At 39.5% G+C, this 19,919-nt stretch overlaps 1 protein-coding gene across 1 annotated transcript in view; it reads left to right on the plus strand.

The window, feature by feature from the left end:
- LOC146895671 (transmembrane protein 45A-like) overlaps positions 1-18,247 on the plus strand; it is a 32,442-nt gene extending 14,195 nt beyond the window's left edge. The window contains exons 4-7 of the mRNA XM_085685646.2: positions 2,581-2,769; positions 4,643-4,827; positions 11,554-11,699; positions 15,778-18,247. Of these exons, the coding sequence (XP_085541772.2) occupies positions 2,581-2,769; positions 4,643-4,827; positions 11,554-11,699; positions 15,778-15,868 (611 nt within the window). The 3' untranslated portion in view covers positions 15,869-18,247. The remainder of the gene's footprint in view (positions 1-2,580; positions 2,770-4,642; positions 4,828-11,553; positions 11,700-15,777) is intronic.
- The last annotated feature ends 1,672 nt before the right edge of the window (positions 18,248-19,919 follow it).

Here is a 19,919-nt window from a genome sequence, read left to right on the forward strand (position 1 = left end):
TAGTGATTGCAAATTTTACTGGGTATGGTAATCTGGGCTGACATCCATGGTCTCTTAATGCTTGACATACATAATGCTTGACCAGGACCTTTTGACTTTCATTGTTTCTATTGAGAAGCCAGGTGTAATTCTGATAGCTCTACCTTTATATGTTACTTGGTTTTTTTCTTTTTCTGCTCTTAATATTCTTTCTTTATTCTGTATGTTTAGTGCTTTGATTATTATGTTGCACGGGGACATTTTTTGATCCAGTCTATTTGGTGTTCTATAAGCTTCTTGTGTCTTCATATGCATATCTTTATTTTGGTTGGGAAAGTTTTCTGCTATGATTTTATTGAATACATTTCCTGTGCTTTTGAGTTGGGCTTCTTCTCCTTCTTCTATCCCTACTATTCTTGTGTTTCATCTTTTCATGGTGTTCCATATTTCCTGGATATTTTGTGTTAAGCTTTTGTTAGATTTAATGTTTTTTGACCAATGATTCTATTTCCTCTATTGTATCTTCAGCACTTGAGATTCTCTCTTCCATCTCTTATAGTCTGATGTTTATGCTTACATTTGGGATTCCTGATAATTTCTTCATAATTTCCATTTCTATGATTTCCTCAGTTTGTGTTTTCTTTATTGTCTCTCGTTTGGTTTTCAAGTCTTGAGTGGTTTCTTTCATCTGTTTGATTGCTTTTTTTTGGTTTTCTTTAAGGAATTTGTTGATTTTTTTTCCAATTTTTTGTTTGTTTTTTTTCTTTGAGGAAATTTTTCATTTCCTCTTTAAGGGCCTCAAACATCCTCTTAAAGTTTTTTTTAGGTTGTTTTCTTCTGCTTCATCTATATTTGATTGTTCAAGTGTTGTTGTTGTAGGACCACTAGATTCTATTGGTGTCATATTGCTCTTTGTGGTGGTGAGTGTGTTCTTACCTTGTCTATGCATCTTTCCTCTGATTGCTATAGTTGGGGCTGTTTCTCTGGTGATCAGTCTTCTAGGTACCAGTGGATCCAAGACTCAAATGGTTGCTCCTCATGATACAGTCAGGGCCACAGTTCCTGTCACCTTGGAGGTCACTCAGTGTTCCTTGAGGTCACTCAGCACTCCCAGGGGTTATTCTGCAATACTGGGGGTCATTTAGGCCTGCTCCAATGCAGATTGCTTTCTTAGGGTTGCTCCCGCTGAGATCACTGCCTTGGGCCTGCTCTGGCAAAGGTTGCTAATTCGGGCCTGCTCCTATAGAAGTCCCTAGCTTGGGCCTGGTTTTGCGGAGGTCTCTGGCCTGCCCCTGCTCCCTCAGATTTTCCTGACTGGCATCTGGACCTACAGAAGTCTCTGGCTTGGGTCTGCTCTTTTAGTGGCAGCTTCCTTGTACCTGCTTCTGTGGAGGTCTTTTCCTAGGGCCTGCTCCAGGGGAGGTTACTGGCTCAAGAATGCTCCTGTGGAGGTTGCTACTTCGGGCCTGCTCTGGTTGAGGTAGCTGACCCAGGCCTGGTCCTTCAAATGTCCCTGGCTTGGGCCTGCTCCTTCAGAGGTCCCTAACTGGTACCTGGTCCCACAGAGGTGTCTGGCTCAGGCCTTCTCCCTAGGTGATTGTTCCCTTGTACCTGCTCCTGTGGAGGTCATTGCCTCGGGCCTCTAGATAGCTCTTATATCTTAAACTAACCCATCTTCATTAATCTGTGTATCGCCACATGGCTGTGGCATACTGGGTAAAGTTCTGTCCAGTGTCCACATCTGTCTTGGGCAGGGCTACATCTAGAGAGGTGATTGTTGATGTTTACTCAAAGGCCATTCTTTAATGAATTAGTCATATAATTGAATTTACCCACCCCATATTGGTGACTTTCTTTTATAAAATTAGTTGGAATGAGTGAAATAATCTCAAATCAGTTGTTCCGCTCTATCAAAAGTCCCTCTGATGGTAGGAAGACTTTAGTAATACATCAGTGCTGAGAAGTTTGGAAGAGAAATCATAGCTAAGGAGGGCCTCATTATTCACTCATTCCCTTCTTAACTTTCTGAATCAGAGAAGACGTTTAGACTAGACAATTTGCCATTATAACAGGTAAACTATTTAATTTTCCCATTAGGATTTTTCATGCTTTATTAATGAATAGGTCTTTGTTATGACCTTCAAATTATAGACTGGTTCTTTTCAAAGAGAGGCATTTCTCTGTCAATTTCTATAGAGTAACAAATAAGGCAGCATCACTAACAACATTAAACAGTTTATGGAGCTGACTAATCTGCATGCTGTGTCCATCAGGCTGGACCAGTTATCTCAGGGTTAGGGTTATTTAGATTATATTCATTAATTATGGAAAGCTGAAACTTTAGAAGTATTTTATTGAGAGCAATGACTTTATGTTAGTGATGTAATATCTAGAAATCAAAGAGTCAGCTGCTCTCAGGTTGATTTCTTAAATGTCAACAACCTAATCTTTTGAGATTTCACTAAATTGTATTGGGTACTTGAACCAAAACGACTAGTATTGAAGAACTGTTTTCATAGAGGATAATACATTTTAACACTTGTTAGCACACCCTAGAACTGATGGAGAAGGCTGTTTGTACTGTGCTGTGTTCTCTTACAGGCGCCATCAGCCTACAAATATATGCTCCTGTCTCAGAGAGTCAGTTGATGCGGGTCCTGCGCTTGCACCACACAGTCATATACATCTTCTTTGGGCTCCTGGGTGTGACCAGAATCTTAAGCTCTATCATTAGTTCTTTTCCAATCTCCCTAACCAAGTTGGCATTGTCGAATGCTTTCCTGGTACAGGGTAAGTATCAGCACTTTTTTTTCTTCTGGGCTGTTCTCAACCATTAGACATCTAGGTAACTTTTTAGAAGGTACCCTTGATATTATGGTATAGCCTTGATTGATGAGATCATTTCTATCCCAGCCACAGTGAGATATTTGGGTGTCAGAATATCAAAGATTTTCCTTCCCTACTAATTTATTTAATAGACTTAGACCATCAAAACCATTCAATGTATTCATTCATGTTTCACCTTCTGTCTTAAAGACTCATGTATTAACATCAAGATATTTTCTATCATCTACTGACTCTTTAAAAATATCCAAAAAGTAAAACTCTGCTAGTATGTAATAAGTAACATCTTGAATATTTAGCCATATTTAAAAATGAGGTTGTTGGGGCTACAGAGAGAGGTCAGCAGTTAGGAGCAACTTCCTGTAGCCCCTCTTCTAGACCCTACAGATATATGCAGTCACATATGCACACCCACCGCCCAACGACACATACATTTAATTAAAATTAAATATTAAAGAATGTGGTACAAATTTGGAGAGTTCAATGATAAACTGAACATTCTGTTCATTTGGTTTCCCATCTTAATGTAGGGGAAAAGAAAGCAAGTGCTTAGTGACTTGTCTTCATTTATTATACACATATGATATACATTAATTATGCAAATCCAAAAATAACCAGAAGATAGTCACTTCCTATCTCTTCCTCTTGCCTTCCATGTCTGTTGAAAGAACCTGCCTGCTACTCTTTGAGAAAGAGAACCAGATAAAAGACGAGTACCAACAACCAACAGCATGGTCCTGTTCTCTCAAATGTTACTACATTGTACATTTCATGAATGTATTTTCCTCTTTAAAGGAAAATTCCTCTTTAAAGGAAAATGGTGCGGGAGAATTATCTGTATTCTGTCAATCATGTATTTTAATAAAACGCTGATTGGCCAGGCAGGAAGTATAGGCGGGTCAACCAGACAGGAAGTAGAGGCAGAGTAATGAGAATAGGATAAGGCTAGGGAGAAGAAAGGTTCCTCAGCCACTCCTGCGCAGATCACTGAAGAGGCAGCATGTAACTTGCCCAGCTGAGAAAGGTACGGAGCCATTATGGCTAACATAGATGAGAATAATGGGTTAATATAAGTTATAAGAGTTAACAAGAAGCCTGACCTAATGGGCCAATCAGCTTTATAACTTATAGAGATCCCTGTGTGATTGATTTTTCTTGGGGCTTGCTGGCTTGTTGGGGTACCGGGCAGGACAGAAACCCCATCAAGCCAGCCCCCTCATGTTACAGGAAAATGTTTCAAAGAATTTGTAATCTATTCATAGAATGATACAGTGCATGTATTTAAAACTTCTTGAGGAATTCCAGATAATATTGCTGTGTGTATTAAGGTCCAGACTTTGTTGACTCCCCAAGGAAGGACTTACCCTCTCTGAAAAGTAGATGGAGGGTGGGAAGGGGGGAGAAGGGGAAGCAGGAGAAGGAGAGGGAGGGGTAATGAGGTTGGTATGTAAAATGAAAAAACTTTAATTAAAAAAGTCCAAGGTTATGGTTTATGTATGTATTTATATCTCCCAGGGGACTAATGTCCTGATGTGAGACTTCAGCTCATTTATCCGTATAGCTGTACAGTTCATAGTTCCCCAGCCCATTAGTTTCTCATTCATCATTCTGTATAGAGAATTCTCTAACTTATAGTTGCTTGAGGATGCTGGGAAGTGGTAAAGGAAAAAATAAATGTTACAGGAGGGGAAAGGATGCTTATCATTGCAACGTTCAATTTTGAAGAAACAGTCATGGCAGTGGGCAGAGAGAAGAAGAAACAAACTGTGAACAGCTCTTGGTTCCATTGTATGACAAACTGTTTTCTTCCCTCTGTCAGCTTTTATCATGTTCAACCACACTCATGGCCGGGTTGTAGTGGACATTTTTTTGCACAAGATCCTGGCTCTTGTCACTGTTTTGACAAGCGTGGTTTCCTTCATGGAGGTCCTCACAAAGAATAACATAACTCTGGAGCTGCTGCGGTCGAGTCTCATCTTGCTCCAAGGGACTTGGTTATGGCATGTAAGTTGGGACTGCGAGGTGATGGCTGTGTGCCTGCACCTGTGGCTCCTCATTTTAATGGAACTTGTGACTCTATAGTTCAAGACCTTCTCTCTGGTGTGTTCTCTGCAATACTATGTAGACCGCTGAGAAATTACGTTTTTTAAATGCTTGGTTGGAGGCAGATAGTATATATACTCAAGAAGTCAGCAAATAGAAAGTCTGAATTTGTCAAAAGCCATTTGTGATACATTTTGCTGCCCAATGACCAGCAAGTTCAGAAAATCAGTGGGAGGCAAGACATTGAGGAAGACTGGTGCTCGTGGCACACGCCTTTAATCCCAGCACGCGGGAGGGAGAGGCAGGCGGGTCTCTGAGTTTGAGGCCTGCCTGGTCTACAAAGCCCAGAAGAGTCAAGGCTGCTAAACTGAGAAACCCTGCCTTGAAAAAACAAACAAACAAACAAACAACAACGACAACAAAAAGAAATTGAGGAAACCAATATTTTCCGTGAAGCAACTACATAGTTGCTATAGAAGGGCCTAGCTCACTATAAGCCATGGCATCCATAGTGCTATATGAAAACAGGCTGAGAAAATCATGAGGAGCAAGCTGGTAAGTAGTATTCCCTCATGACCTCTGCATCAACTTCTGTGTTGTATGAGGATTGACAGGCTGTGTCCCGCCGCCTGGCTAGCTTAACCCCCGAAATAATCACACAGAAATCTGTATTAATTAAATCACTGCCTGGACCATTATTTCTAGTCTCTTATTGGCCAACTCTCACTTCTTGATTTAACTCATTTCTAATAATCTGTATCACCATGAGGTCGTGGCTTACGGGGAAAGATTCAGCATGTCTAACTCTGGCAACTCCATGGTGGCTATCTCTCTCTCTGCCTGCCTTCTTTCTCCCAGCATTCAGTTCTCTTTTCCCCGCCTACTTAAGTTTCTGCCCTATCAAAAGGCCAAGGCAGTATTTTTATTTGACCAATGAAAGCAACACATAGAAAGAAAAACCTCCTACACTTCTGCCTCCAGGTTCCTGCCTTGTCCAAGTTCCTACCCTACCATCCCTCAACGATAGATGGTGCTGTGGAAGTGTAAGCTAAAATAAACCCTTTACTCCCTAAAGTTGTTCTTGGCTATAGAATTTATTCACAGCAGTAGAAACCCTAGCTAAGACAGTATGAACCAAAATGTGTTTTCATACAGGACTCAACCACATTTGTTGAAAAAAAATATTTATTTTGAAACTATCACCAAATTTCAGAACATAGAGTTGAAAGTCTGTTTTCTTGTGTTTTGTGATTGTAGAGAGAATATTTGGATTTTTAGATAACTTTGCATGTACTGGGAACTAAGTGTCTCTTGTGGTCTTGATAGGAAATGTTCATGGCAGACTCATGTTTTCAATGCTTAGTCACAGCTTGTGGCTTAATTTATGCCATTCTATCTTGGAAAGATGTAGTTTTTCTTTTGATTTTTAAGTGGCTCTCCATTAATTACCTTGAGTCTCATAAAAGACTTTGGATTTGGACTTTCAAACAATATTGATGCTACTCAATATTTGAAGATGATTAGAGACAGTATAAATGCATTTTCTACTGTGAGGTCAATGGTCATGAGCCTTCAGTGCCCATGTAGTAAATGATTAGCTTTGAAAACATAAAAAAGTAATATTGTATGAACTCAACAGATTATATTTGGGAATATATATATGTATGTAAAAATACATATATGCATGCAGCAACAATCAAGACAAAAAGAGACCATGAATTTAAAGAAGAGTGGGGAAGAGAGTGTTTGGAGGTAGGAACAGGAAGGGAGAAATGTTCTAATTAAAACACAATCTCAAATACAGACAAGACTCAACTGTGAACTATCCCTGACAAGCTCACGCTTTGGATGTTTGGTCTCCATCTGGCAGTGCTACTTGGGAGAAACTCTGGAAACTTTAGGAAAGAGGCTCTAGTTTGAAGAAATAGGTCTCCAAGGGCAGGGTCTTGGGAAAATCTTGTTCCTCTCCTCTCATTTTCTCTGCTTTGTTCCTGGATGAGGCTCTTTTCCACCATATTCTTCTGCCCTGCCATCTTCTACAGGAGCACATGGAACTATGTGACCATGGATCAGACCCTGAAACCCTGAGCCAAAATATATTCCTCTTCACTTTAAGTTGCTCTTATCAGTATTTGTCGTAGAAATGAGACAAGTAAATAGTACAGGGCTAAAATTAAAATTCATTCTTTCCATGTTACACTATGATTGTCTCATCATCATTTAGTGAAGAGACTATTAACTAACGTTGACAAATTCATTAAATACCTTTGGCACATTGTAAAACACTAGACTATACTTACATATATATGGATGCATGTATGTTTATTTTTGAAATATGGATTTTATTTTCTTGTATCTATATGCCTATCATTATACCAACACCAGAGTTTTAATTACTGTATAGTTGTAGTAATTTTTAAATCGTGAGTTATGCAACTTTTCACTTTCAAGAATTGTTGTTTTTCAGAATCCTTTGAAATTTGTATGAATTTCAAGATAGATATTTTTTAAATATCTGGAATAAAGAACATTTGTATTTCAATAGGTATTAGATTGTATTTTTAGAGTAACTCATTTAAATTTCATTTAGGGGTTATTTGTTGCTTGTGTATAAAGATTATAAATGACTTTTTTGTGTTGATTTTGTACTTGCAGATATACAAAATTAATTTATTACTTTCTAAGGAATTACTTTATAAGCTATTACCATCTCAATAATATTAAGAATTCCAGCCCATACACGTGTTACAGCTTTCCATTCCCTATCTTTAGACTTCTTATTTTCTTTAACAGTGTTAGACAGCTTTAGTTTACAAGTCTTCTCAGTTTTTCTAAATGTATATATGTGCCTTTGTTGCAAGCAGAGGTCTCCAGAGGCTAGTGAGGGCAGCAGGTCCCCTGGAACTCCAGCCCCCTTTAATTTGGAGGAGGGAGCTTCTTGGGGTCTTTAGCAGGACCTAGACTATGGTACACAAGTAATATGCTATGGAGCAACATCCTCCACCATGAATATCTGTGATTAATTTTATTCTTACATGTTTGCTATATGTAAGATCAGAATATTTACAAATGTGGAGTCTTATTTATTCTTTTCTATCACTTTGTTTTTTAAATTTTTTTCTTGCTTAAGTGTGCTGTCTAGAGTTTCTAATACAATGTTGAATAGAGGTGATAAAAATAACTTATTTCTTGTTTTTTATTCAAGAATGAGAGCATTTATGCTTTCAATATAAAATAGGACATAGTCTATTGGGCCTTATTAATTTTAAAATATCCAGTCATAATTTTCCTTTATTGAAAATGTTTTTCCAGCATGATATTTTTATTGATTATTTGGAAATTTCATATCATGCACTCCAATCACACTGACTCTCCAGTCCTCCCAGGTCCGCCCACCCCCCCCCCCCCACTCTTGTGACCTTCCATCCAGAGAGAAGAAGAAAAAAATAAACAATACTTATGTGGCAAGCGAGGCACCATGTTCAGAAATAGGCTTTTTTTCTCACATAATATATCCTGTTTATAGTTTTCTTTCCTTTTACTCCTTCCATTTCCTCTCCACCTCCCCTCCCATCCAGATCTACCCCTTTCTGGCTCTCACTAGAAAACAGACAAGCTTCTAAGGGGTAATAAAATAAAACCAAACACATGGGATTAGGAGAAAACAAACAAACAGAACGCAAAGAGTCCAAGAAAAGGCACAAGAAACAGATATAGATGTAGAGATCTACTTATTTGCACACCTGGGAATCCCATAAAAACACTAAACTGGGAGCTATAATATATATACAAAGAACTTTTAGGGTAAAAGGAGAAGAAATATATAAATAAAATAAAAATTAAGAGTAAAAAAACCCCGACATGACACTGTGAGACAAGGAGTTTATTTTCTGTGGCATCTACTGCTGGGCATGCAGCCTACCCTTAAGAGTAGTTTGTTTCCCTAGTGAGACTCTTTTGGAAAAAAAAAACCCAAAAACTAGATTTTCATTTTCAAGTGGCTATAAATTGGAAATGTCTCTGGGTTAGGAACGAGGCGTGTCTACTTTTAGCTCCAGGGTCTGGCGCAGACCCATGCATACCCTGTGTGTGCTGCTAAAGTCTCTAGAACTCTTATGTATACCAATCTTGTTGATTTCGAGGTCCTGTTTCCTCAGTGTCCTCCGTCCCTTCTGGCTCTTACCCTCTTTCTGCCTCCACTTCTGCAGGGTTCCCTGAGCCCTGGAGGGTGTGAGGTGGAAGTTGATGGAGACATCCTGTTTAGGGCTAAGTGTTTAAGGCTAAATATTATATAGTTGTGAGTCTGTGTTTGTTTCCATCTGCAGTAGAAATCTTCTCTGATGATGACTGAACAAGGCACTGATGTATGGGTATAGTAGAATGCCATTAGGAGTCATATTATTGCTGTGTTCTTTTTGTAGAACAGTAGTATTTGCTTTAACCCGAGATCCCTGGGCTATCTAGTTTCAGGCTCCTGGTCATTTAAGTATTGTCGGGAATGGGTTCCATCTTGTGGAGTGGGTCTTAAATCAAATCAGGTATTGGTTAGTTACTCCCACGAGCTTTGTTTCACTGCTGTGCTAGCATACCTTGCAGGCAGGATACTGTTTTAGACCAAAGGGTTTGTCACTGGGTTGGTGTTTACGTTTCTTCTTTGGTAGCGTGCAGGATACTTTCTTGTACCAAACATGCTTGCCTGAGGGAGGAAAGCTAGCACATTCTGTAGGACTGGATCTGTATAGATAGATATTGTTTAAATTAGGTTTCTATAAATCATGGAATGTCTTATTTTCACCATCTATTACAACTGAAGTTTTGCTGGTTATAGTAGTTTCAGATGGCATCTGTGGTCTATTATGGTCTGTAGAACATCATTTAAGGAGCCTTGGCTTTTAGAGTCTCCACTGGGAAGTCAAATGTGATTCTAATTGATTTGCTTCTGTATATTACTTAGTCATTTTAGTCATTTTTCCTTGGCACTTTTTAATATTATTTCTTTGTTCTATATGTTTAGAATTTTGATTCTTGTGTGTCAAGGGAAATTTTCTGGTTCAGTCTGTTTGGTGGTTTGTCTTGTACTTTGATAGGCATCTTCTTTAGGTTTTAGAACTTTTCTTCTATAATTTTGTTGAAAATACTTTCTATACCATTGACCTGAGTTTCCTCTCCTTCCTTTTTTTTCTTATAACTCTTAGATTTGGTATTTTCATATCATCCCAGATTTTCTGGATGTTTTGTACCAATACTTTTGAGATTTAACATTTTCTTTAACATGTTCAGTGTTGTAGTCTTATTGATTACAGAGTTTTCAAGACTTACTGTTTCATGCCATGTTTTCATATGTCATAGATAAAGGTTTGGGTGTATAGTCCAAACAAACTTGTAAAGTTAACTGATGCCTTTACCTTGCTCAAATATAAAACAAAAAAATCATCTGTAGCAAGTCTTTCTTTGTACCACTAGCTCCCAAATAATGACCCAGAGACTTATTGATCATCAAAGCTTGGTCTTAGCTTATACTTGTCCCATTAGCTCTTATAACTGAAATTAATCCATTTATTTTAATCTATGGTCTGTTGAATGTCTCGTTATCTCTCCACAGTGATCATGTTGCTTTCTCTGTGTCTGTCTCGTGATCCCCTTCCTTCCTTCTTTCCTTCCTTCCTTCCTTCCTTCCTTCCTTCCTTCCTTCCTTCCTTCCTTCCTTCCTTTCTTTCTTTTTCAGGTGAGTGCTTTGTTATTTGGTTTCTGTTGCTTTGATTCTTAGTAAGTCTTGGTGCCTATGTGTTACTTGGTAGGAAATTCTGGGAACCTGCTAGGTGTTTCCATGGGAGTTTCTGGGTAAAATGTGTTTCTAGGTATTAGGAGATGGCATTTAGGGATGCAAATGGACTGGGGGAGTTGGGGGATGGAGGGTCCACAGGAGGGAGGAGAGCAGCTTGTTTAACCAGGACCTGCTTAGTCTCCTGGGGATGGGGACAGAGAGCGAGGAGAGGCCACAGCAGGTAGTTGCTTTAAAGCTGGAGGAACTGGATCTGCAAGAGCAGAGAGAGAGAGAGAGAGAGAGAGAGAGAGAGAGAGAGAGAGAGAGAGAGAGAGAGAGATAAGAGCTGAGGCTTGTCCACCTGCTTCACGGGCCTACTTGCTTCTCTGTCAGGCTGGACTGGGAGTTTCCCAGGGAGTGCTGGCTTGAGTTGGGGGTTTTGATAATAGAATGAGTGGGGAGGAATGTTGGAGAAGATTTGTGTGATCTACTGGAGATAGAGAGGAGGGGGAGGCCATGGAGCTGGGAATGAAATTAGGGGATTTGAGTTGGAAGAGAGAAGGGAGAGCCAAAGACCTACAGTTAGCCTACCTGGTTCCCTGACCAGAGTTTATTTTACAATTTTATATAATCTAATTTTGAAATAATAGAATAGATGAACTTTCTGAACATCTTCACATAACAAGGAATGCTTACTATTCATATTTTGAAAATTGATCATTAAATTTTCTTAAGATCTGTTTTAAAGCTATGACTTGATATTGTCTCTGTTACTAAATCAGGCCAAAACACAATATTTATCTGTGACATCTCAGTTGATGGAAGTTATCTTAATCACCAGACATTTTAAAATTTGCCATTATTAGCAATATGTTCCTTTATTTTAATGTTGAGGTTTTTATTCTGTTATGTTTATCTTACAGATGGGGTTTGTTCTCTATAACCCAACTGGGGGTTTTGAATGGGATCTGACAGATCATCACAGCAATATGCTTCTTACTGTGCATTTTTGTTGGCATTATGCATTTGCCTACATCATCATTGCAGTGAACTATGCTGTTATCACTTGGTGAGTTAATGTTTTTTGCTCATGGCTATTTCATTCTTGATATGTGATCATCAAGACATAATAATATTGAAAGAAAACACCTGAAAGGGCCACCTTCTTACTACCACGTCTCAATGGATTTCCTAATCCAAATCACCAGGCATGCAGACTCCAGTTCATGGTCTGTCAGAGTACAGCTCTGACTGCAGTATTTCTATCTAGAGCATCCCACTTAGTGGTCACTAGCCCTTGAACACTTTAAACATGGCAAGTGTCACATTAATTTCAATAAATCAAGTACCTAATAAGGTCGAATCTCTTATATACTATGTTTAGAAACTACACATGTACTTTCCAGTCTCTCCCTATCCGTGACACATTTCATTCTGGACTTTACAGTGGGTACTTTCTGCTACCTGGCATACTCACACTAAGCGGCTAACTCTTCTTAAAGATCCTGTGATTCCTCCAACCCATTCATCCACCGGATGTCTTAACAATGATGCTAACTATTAGTTCATCTGTGTTAGTCCTTCCCATTGTCTTGAGCTGTCATAAGGGCACACTGCCCAACATGCTGCAGTTAATCCGTCATTGCTTATTTGTTACTAAAAGACCTGTATTCCAGATAAAATTAAAGACACTGTACAGCCCTCATTTATTTTGAAAAAGTCTTATAAGCTGTTTAGTTTGGCTCTTTTATTAATATTGTAAGATTTTATTTTATTGATATTGAGATTCAGTACTACCTTTATACGATTAAATGGCTGGCTAATTCAGCCCTGAAATTCAGGATAAGGAATTGTAAAAATGTGGTAGTAAAGGTTTCACCACGTGTTTGTATCTCATTCACATGGACGAAGTATCAAATATTATATAATTCATTTGGCATAGCATAGTGATAGTCATGCAGCTTAAGTAGCATATGGAATAACTGCGCCCAGGATTCCTGAAAGATGAGGCTATCTGCCGATTTCCTAAAGTGATGGTTCAAGGATAGCGTCATCCTGTCTCACACCCGCAGTCTCAATTACGATGGCTTTTAAACCGGGAGTTATCTGCTCAGAAATCTTTTTATATGCTTAATTTATCTTACTTTTAACACCATCCGTTGCAAAGAACTATTTCACAAGATCTCCTCTGTGGAAATAACAGGAAATAACAACCAATTAAAGTCAGGTTCCCAAGTGATAATTCACTTGAGCCATTTTGATAAGCAAAGTAGAGATTATCCAGATACCAGGCATATGACTGCTAAATGACAGGTCAGCTCTTGTCTTTCTTACATACGTGATGGGACTATATGAGATCAAAAGATTGTATCTACTTGGAACCTAGCTCCTGAAATTGGCCCCACTCTAGTGAATAGTGGTTACTTTCCATGCTTCTTTGTTGGCTTTCTACTGCCCCCTAGAGGCCATTTCTGCATCTCTACATCGTAGATGAAAATCAAACCTGGTAAAGACTTCTGAATGTGACTGGAGTAAGTTTGTGGCTTGTGATAAGGACAGACAAAAAGCAGAGAAAAGGAAGACAAAGTCACTAGGGGCTATGAAAATGATAAATTCATAGGCTAGAGAAATCGCTGTGTGGTAAAGAGCACTTGCTGCTCTTCCAGAGGACCCCAGTTTAGTTCCTAGCCCCTAAGTCTTCCTGCTCCCTACCATCCATTACTCCTGTTCTAGAAGATCTGATGCCTTCAGGGCAACTGCATACGTGTGGTCTACACAGACATATACAGAAATTAAAATTTTAAATAATTAATATGATAGAAGCAACTACATATACTTAAATTCGCTATATTGAAATCTCAGTAACAAAACTAGTTCATCAGTTAGTCAACTCTTTACATTTTCTCCATGTGGAAGTTGTGCAATGAGGAAATAATGTGTGGCTTTAAAAAGTAGCAAAAGGAAGCTCTCAGGCTTGCACTTCTTACAGAGTATTAGCCTTTCATGCAGAAGTGACGTGAAGGTTTGAGGAGGACAGTAGGAACAATATTAATAGTCAATAACCAAGGTCAATCACGTTAAGCAGTTGTCTTCAGCTCTTGAGTCAAAAGATGTTTCAGAGACTAACCACCCATTGTTTACTGGAGGAGAGAGAGTGAGTTGGCCGAGGCTCAGGAGTTAGTTTCTGCTCACAGACGAGCAGTGCGACTCTACTGGCAAAGTGTCCAAAACATTACAGCCAGAATCAGTTCAGAAGGCTGGGGTTCGGGAAGCAGGTAGGATGAAGTCTCTGCTCTGTTGATCTTTTAGTGAGACTGAGAGTCCAGAGCATTGACAGAGATGTGCAGAACTCCATCCAAAAAAAGACAGGAAGTAAAGGTCATGTGTGGGTGGCCTGGTGAGCTTTCTCTTAAAAGAATAATCTGAAGGGTTTGCTTTATCAGATATCTTTCTATAGACTTGTGCATTTCTGGAAATCATAGCCTATTCATGTGGTCAAAATCACAGTGTCCTTCTGAAAATCACACATGTGAAAAGGTTTTCTTATGTCTTAATATAATACCGTTTCTCGTCAGAGACTCAGAAAACCTACTGAGCTGGGTCCACTAAGTAACTTCCTTTCTTCCAGTGTCAAAAATTATCATCACCACTTCCTTCTGAGTTTCTCTTGAAGTGATAATACTCTCAGGGGAGAAAATCATTCTCTAAAGTTCCTAACTCACCATGGGCAGGGCAATCACCTGATTCTGAGCGCTCTGTGTCCTGTGCAAAACCACATTTCTGAAGAGGCAAGGAGGGATTAAAAGTCAGCCCAGACTGCCCCTGCCCCTTCCCTGGTATGCCATGCAATGGCAAGGGTAAAAGAAGTGTGCCCTTCCCCCAATCCCTTGCCACCTGCAACAGGTAGGAGAGACCTTGGAGGCACTAGGACAAAAGATCTGGTTCTGCCTCTCACCGAGTGCAGCAATTCAGAGAGCAGGCCATGCACCTTTCCTGGGCAACACAGTAGATCTGGTTCTCTTGGTGTGAGTGCCGGTGAAATAGACCAGACGGTGGGAGAGCAGGATCATAAGCTCCATTCCTTGCTGTCTGCTACATTGGGTGAGCTAGCCAGGGCAGTGCTGGAGAGTAAGCCTGGGTGGTGATGACAAAGGAAAGCTGGCAGGCTGACCAACCCAGCTACCACCCAGGCCCAGAACCTGGATTACATGGTAGCCTACCCTAACACCCACCTCATCTATGAACTACTCGACCATGGGAAGGGGCTGGACCTACAAGATCCGAAGCTATGAGATCTCCATGGCAAAAGACAACAATAGGATATCCAAGAGGATTCCCAGTGAGGGCCCAGTATCGAGGGTGTAGCAGAAGCCAGAGGCCTCAAACCAGACCCATGACTCATTGTAATGAACACTTACTAGTAAAGACATAAGGACCAAAAGGTAAACTGTGTGACTCACTGTGTCATGCTGCAAGTTCCATGCCAAGAATTCTGTTTGTTTGGTTTGGGTTTGGATTTTTTGTTTTGTTTTTTAATTTTGGTTGGGGTGGGGAGAGATGAATGGGGTCAGGATGCATGATGTGAAACTCACAAAGAATCAATAAAAAGTGAAAGGAGGGAGGAAGGGAGGGAAGGAAAGGAAGGAAGAAAGGAAGCAAGGAAGGTAGGAAGGAAGGAAGAGAAAAGAAAAAGAAAAGAAAAGAAAAAAGAGAAAAAGTTAACTCAGAATTGCCTTTGGGCTGCCACCCCGGGAACAGTCTCAGATTCACATAAACCCCTCATAGGAAATAAAATTCCCTTGCAGCCCATGGGAGTGGTTTTGATGCCGAAACTCCACTGATCTCAGTTTCATCCCCTGCTCAGCCCACAGATTCTCTTATTTGTTTTATAAACAATAAAAAAAATGTTCTCATGCCTAGTTAAACAATCATGTAATCCATTTAAAAGCCATTTTTTATGTTTCCTTATGCTTGACTTTAATCTACATAAATTTTTAGGAATCTCTGACACCGAGTAAACACAATGTGCCTTTTTTGAGTGGCCTCCTCTAGGTACAGAAATAAACTGGAGTGTTAGCTGTATATTGTTCTCCATTTTTATTTTAGGTTTTAGGTAACCAAGATTATTCTTCTATTCTCCCATCCAGGTTTGTTAAATGGAGATTTAGGAAGTTCAGCTCCACACAAGTTCCACTCCTGAAAAATTCTGGGCAAGAACAAGAATCGGAAGAGATGTGAACTTGATGGGCAGCCATTCTCTCTTGCATCAACCTTTTTTTTTTTGTAATGAACCTTGCTTTCATTTTGTGTTTGACCTGCATTCAATACACACAAAAGATCTGTACTGTTTATACTTCCAATTTTATTAAAGGTACTTAAATGTAACTATTTTATTTATATATTTGGAAGTACTTTGGATGACAAGTTTACTTCACACACATGGTATTATAGTCAGAATCATACGTAAAAATATTCATTTTAATTTGCCACGTGGATAGTCTCCAGACTCCTGTGTAGCACGTAGGGCCTGCTTGTTTGTGTTTTCTGTCCCCGCCTGGTACCCCACAGCCGGCAGGCACCAGAGAAAATCACACAGATCTCTATAAGTTATAAAGCTGATTGGCTCATTAAGTCGGGCTTCTTACTGGCTAACTCTCATATCTTGATTAACCCATTTTCTGATCTATTTTAGCTATGTGGCTCAGTACCTTTTTCAGTGGGGCAGCTCACATCCTGCTGCTTTGGTGATCTGGGCAAGAGAGGGAAGAATCAACTTCCTCCTCCCCAGAATTCTCCTGCTCTCTTTGCATCATTTCCACTTCCTGTCTGGTTTTCCTGCTTACACCTCCTGCCTGACCAATCAGCGTTTATTTAAAACATGATTGACAGAATACAGACAATTCTCCCACACCACTCCTGGTCTTGCTGTATCTTGCAATTCATTAAAAATGGAGCAATGAAAATAAATTAATATAGAAACTTCATGTCCTTGTTTTCACTGTTAGGCTATACCATATTTGCATGTGGTACAGAAAAAGCTGAGTTATTCAGAAATACCTTTCTGTGAAACATTCCCCATGGAGAAACAGACATAAACCAGGATAGTTGCACATATTTTTAATCCCAGGACTCATTCTTTGAGATTGGGAAGCACAGGTAGGAGAACTTCTGGAAGCTCTCAGACTGGCTAGCCCTGTGACACCATGGTGACCAACAAAGAGACCATATCTCCAGGTGGAAGGTAAAGACCAACATGGAAGTTGTCTTCAGACATCTACACATGTGCTATAGTATCCACATTCACTGACTTCATATCTACACACACACACACACACACACACACACACACACACACACAGACACATATCACACACACAAATAAAATAATATAATTTGCAATAACAATTCTCTTTTCAATAGTCATCTTTATGTGAAAATATATTTATGAGTTTAACTTTTGACAGGATTACAATGGGTGACTATGAACCTTCTTTGTAAGGTTTGTGACCAAAACACTAAGTGTGTGTTTTCTAAAAAACAATGGTGTGGATGATTTGGGTAATTCTTGTAAATTGTGACTTAATTTGCTTATTTTTTCACATTATCACTTAATTTTGATGAGAATACTATTTTTTGTTGTATAATTTATTTTTATTTCTTAATTGGTCTAGAATTTAGTCTCACACCATATCAACTTTTAGCCTCCAATCAGTGGTCTGTTTGCTCTCAGTAGTCCATTTTATTGGTCACTTTAATGATCCATCTTAGAACAATCCTTTAGCTTCATTATACCTTTTTGAACATGATCTTTGAAGGGATAAGATATGAATAAATAATATTTTCTGCTTTCAATATGTTCTCTTACAACATCAAGGATACTGTGGCTTTTAAAATTTCAGCATCACATTGATCTCTAAGGGTACCCTTCAGTACCCTTGAGTAGAGTATGTTGGCAAGTTTCTGTGTTGTCCTCCCCCTCCCCCCACTGTCCCGCAGCTGTTCAGTCCCAAAGAAATGCACGGAGGCCTACATTAATTATAAACTGGTTGGCCTATTAGCTCAGGCTTCTTATTATTTCTTACATCTTACTTCAAACCATAACTCCTGTCTGTGTTAGCCATGTGGCTTGGTACCTTTTATCAGCGAGGCCTTCTCATCTTACTTTCTCTATGTCTGGGTGACAACCGCAGACTCAGCCTTCCCTCTTTCCAGAATTCTTGTATTCTCACTGCCCTGCATCTACTTCCTGCCTGGTCATCCCACCTCTACTTCCTGCCTGGCTACTGGCCAATCAGTGTTTTATTAAAACAAGAGAGTGACAGGGTACAAGACCATTGCTCCACAGCAGGAGTACCCATCTCTTTCCTGACAGTTCAAGCCTATGTCCACCATATACTTTTTCCTAAATGTTTGCCTGTTCTCGTTTATAGTATATTTTATCTCACCGGTCTTCTCTGGGTAACTCAATGCTTACAGAACTGGATACTTCATGAAAGCATTTGTTAAGATTGCTGTCAGTAATGACTCTGAGGAGGTTTTCTCCTTTTATTTATTTCCTTTTGTGGATTGTCAGGAGCTCTTTGAAAAACTAAATAAATTGCATGAATTGCTCTTTAACTTGCTTACCTTATTTATTCTAAATGGTTATACAGACGTGCATTTAATTTGCTTTTAGCCTATATGCACTCCTACTACTTATGTGGTTGCATCCAGCTTCTTGGTTAAAAATTGAGAAGGTAGTTGGGCCATGGTGGTGTATGCCTTTAATCCCAGCACTCAGGGAGGCAGAGACAGGCAGGTCACTGTGAGTTCAAGGCCAGCCTGGTCTATAGAGTGAGTTCCAGAACAGCCAGAGATACACAGAAGCCCTGTCTCAAAAACCTAGAGAGAGAGGAGGGGGGAGAGGGAGAGGGAGAGAGGAAGAGAGAAGGTAAAGGAGGGACGTCAATTTTATGGCTGCCTACCCCTTTTACTATATGGATGATAAAGTACTGTATGTGAAGACAGAGTTCTTACATATTTTCTCTATCTTAAATACTGTGTAATTATTTACAAAATGAGTGCAATTTACGTATTATAACTGGATACTGTGAGGTAGAAAAAGCAAATTGCAATCGTTTGTGTTTGGTTCTAAATTGTTATCCCCAAAGCAATGAGACTGACTTTTTGAAGTGATTGGATCGTGAAGGGCTGTAGCTCAATGTTGGGTCTATGAGGAGATGGAGCTGGTTTGAGGAATCAGCTCACTGGGAGCATGCCTTCGGGCTTATATTTTGTTCTTTGTCCTTTTCTCATCCTCTCAACCTTCTCTAGATACCATGACATGAGTAGTGTCCTTTTATCATACTTTCCCACCATGCTTTACTTCAGTGCTAAACCAAAAACAGTAGTAGACCTTGGACTGAAACCACTCAAACAGTGAGCAAGCATAAACTCCTCTACATTGTTTGGGTCAGGTATTTTGTGTTTATAAAACAGATCTGTTTCTAGGTTTTCTATTCTGCTGCATTGGCCTATTTCTTCAACAGTGCCTGAGTTGAAGCACAGAATTTTGGGTCCTATGTCCACAGCAGCACCTTTTCTAGGCAAGTATAATGGTCCCTGTTAGGGAAAGCAGGGGGCTAGATCCAATGGTAGAATAGAGTGTCTTCTCATGCCAGAGTTCTAGACATGCTAGAGAAGCGGTTCTTCCAGTGCTAAGTGTTGCTGTTTCTCCAAGTATGCGATAAAAGTCTTAGCCCAGAAAGTGGATGCAGTAGTGACATGAATACCTTGGCAGTAACCAACAGGTCTCTTAATTGTACTTAAGACCCATACAACAGGGGAAAATCATGCCTTGTACTGGAAATGTAACTAACTATTTAGTGCTGGTGGAATCATGGTTATAGGAGAAGAATCTACAACCACTAGTTTACTAAACCAGCATAATTCCCAACAATCTATAAACATTTGTCCTTATACCCACACATAAGAGTAGTTTTCACCCCTCATCAAGGAAACTTCTTTTTGCAACAAAGACTACTATATAAAACCACAACCAATCAATATGCAGAATTGCAGTACCTGGTCTCAATAGATACATCTACAAAACATTTCTTCCCCTAAGGCTCAGGGAACACAATTTGTTTTGCTCCTGGTCATTGAAGGTCACAAGCCTTCAATAATGAACTTTCCTGTGGGATACTTTATATCTAAACCACAGTAAGCTGAGACAATCCATATTATCCCTTATCTTGTACCAAGATTTGTACCGCCATAATCCTGGTTCACATGCCTTTAGAGTCAGACT

The sequence above is a fragment of the Myodes glareolus genome, chromosome 2 (genome assembly GCF_982192425.1).
Source record: "Myodes glareolus chromosome 2, mMyoGla1.1, whole genome shotgun sequence".
Classification (NCBI taxonomy): domain Eukaryota; kingdom Metazoa; phylum Chordata; class Mammalia; order Rodentia; family Cricetidae; genus Myodes; species Myodes glareolus.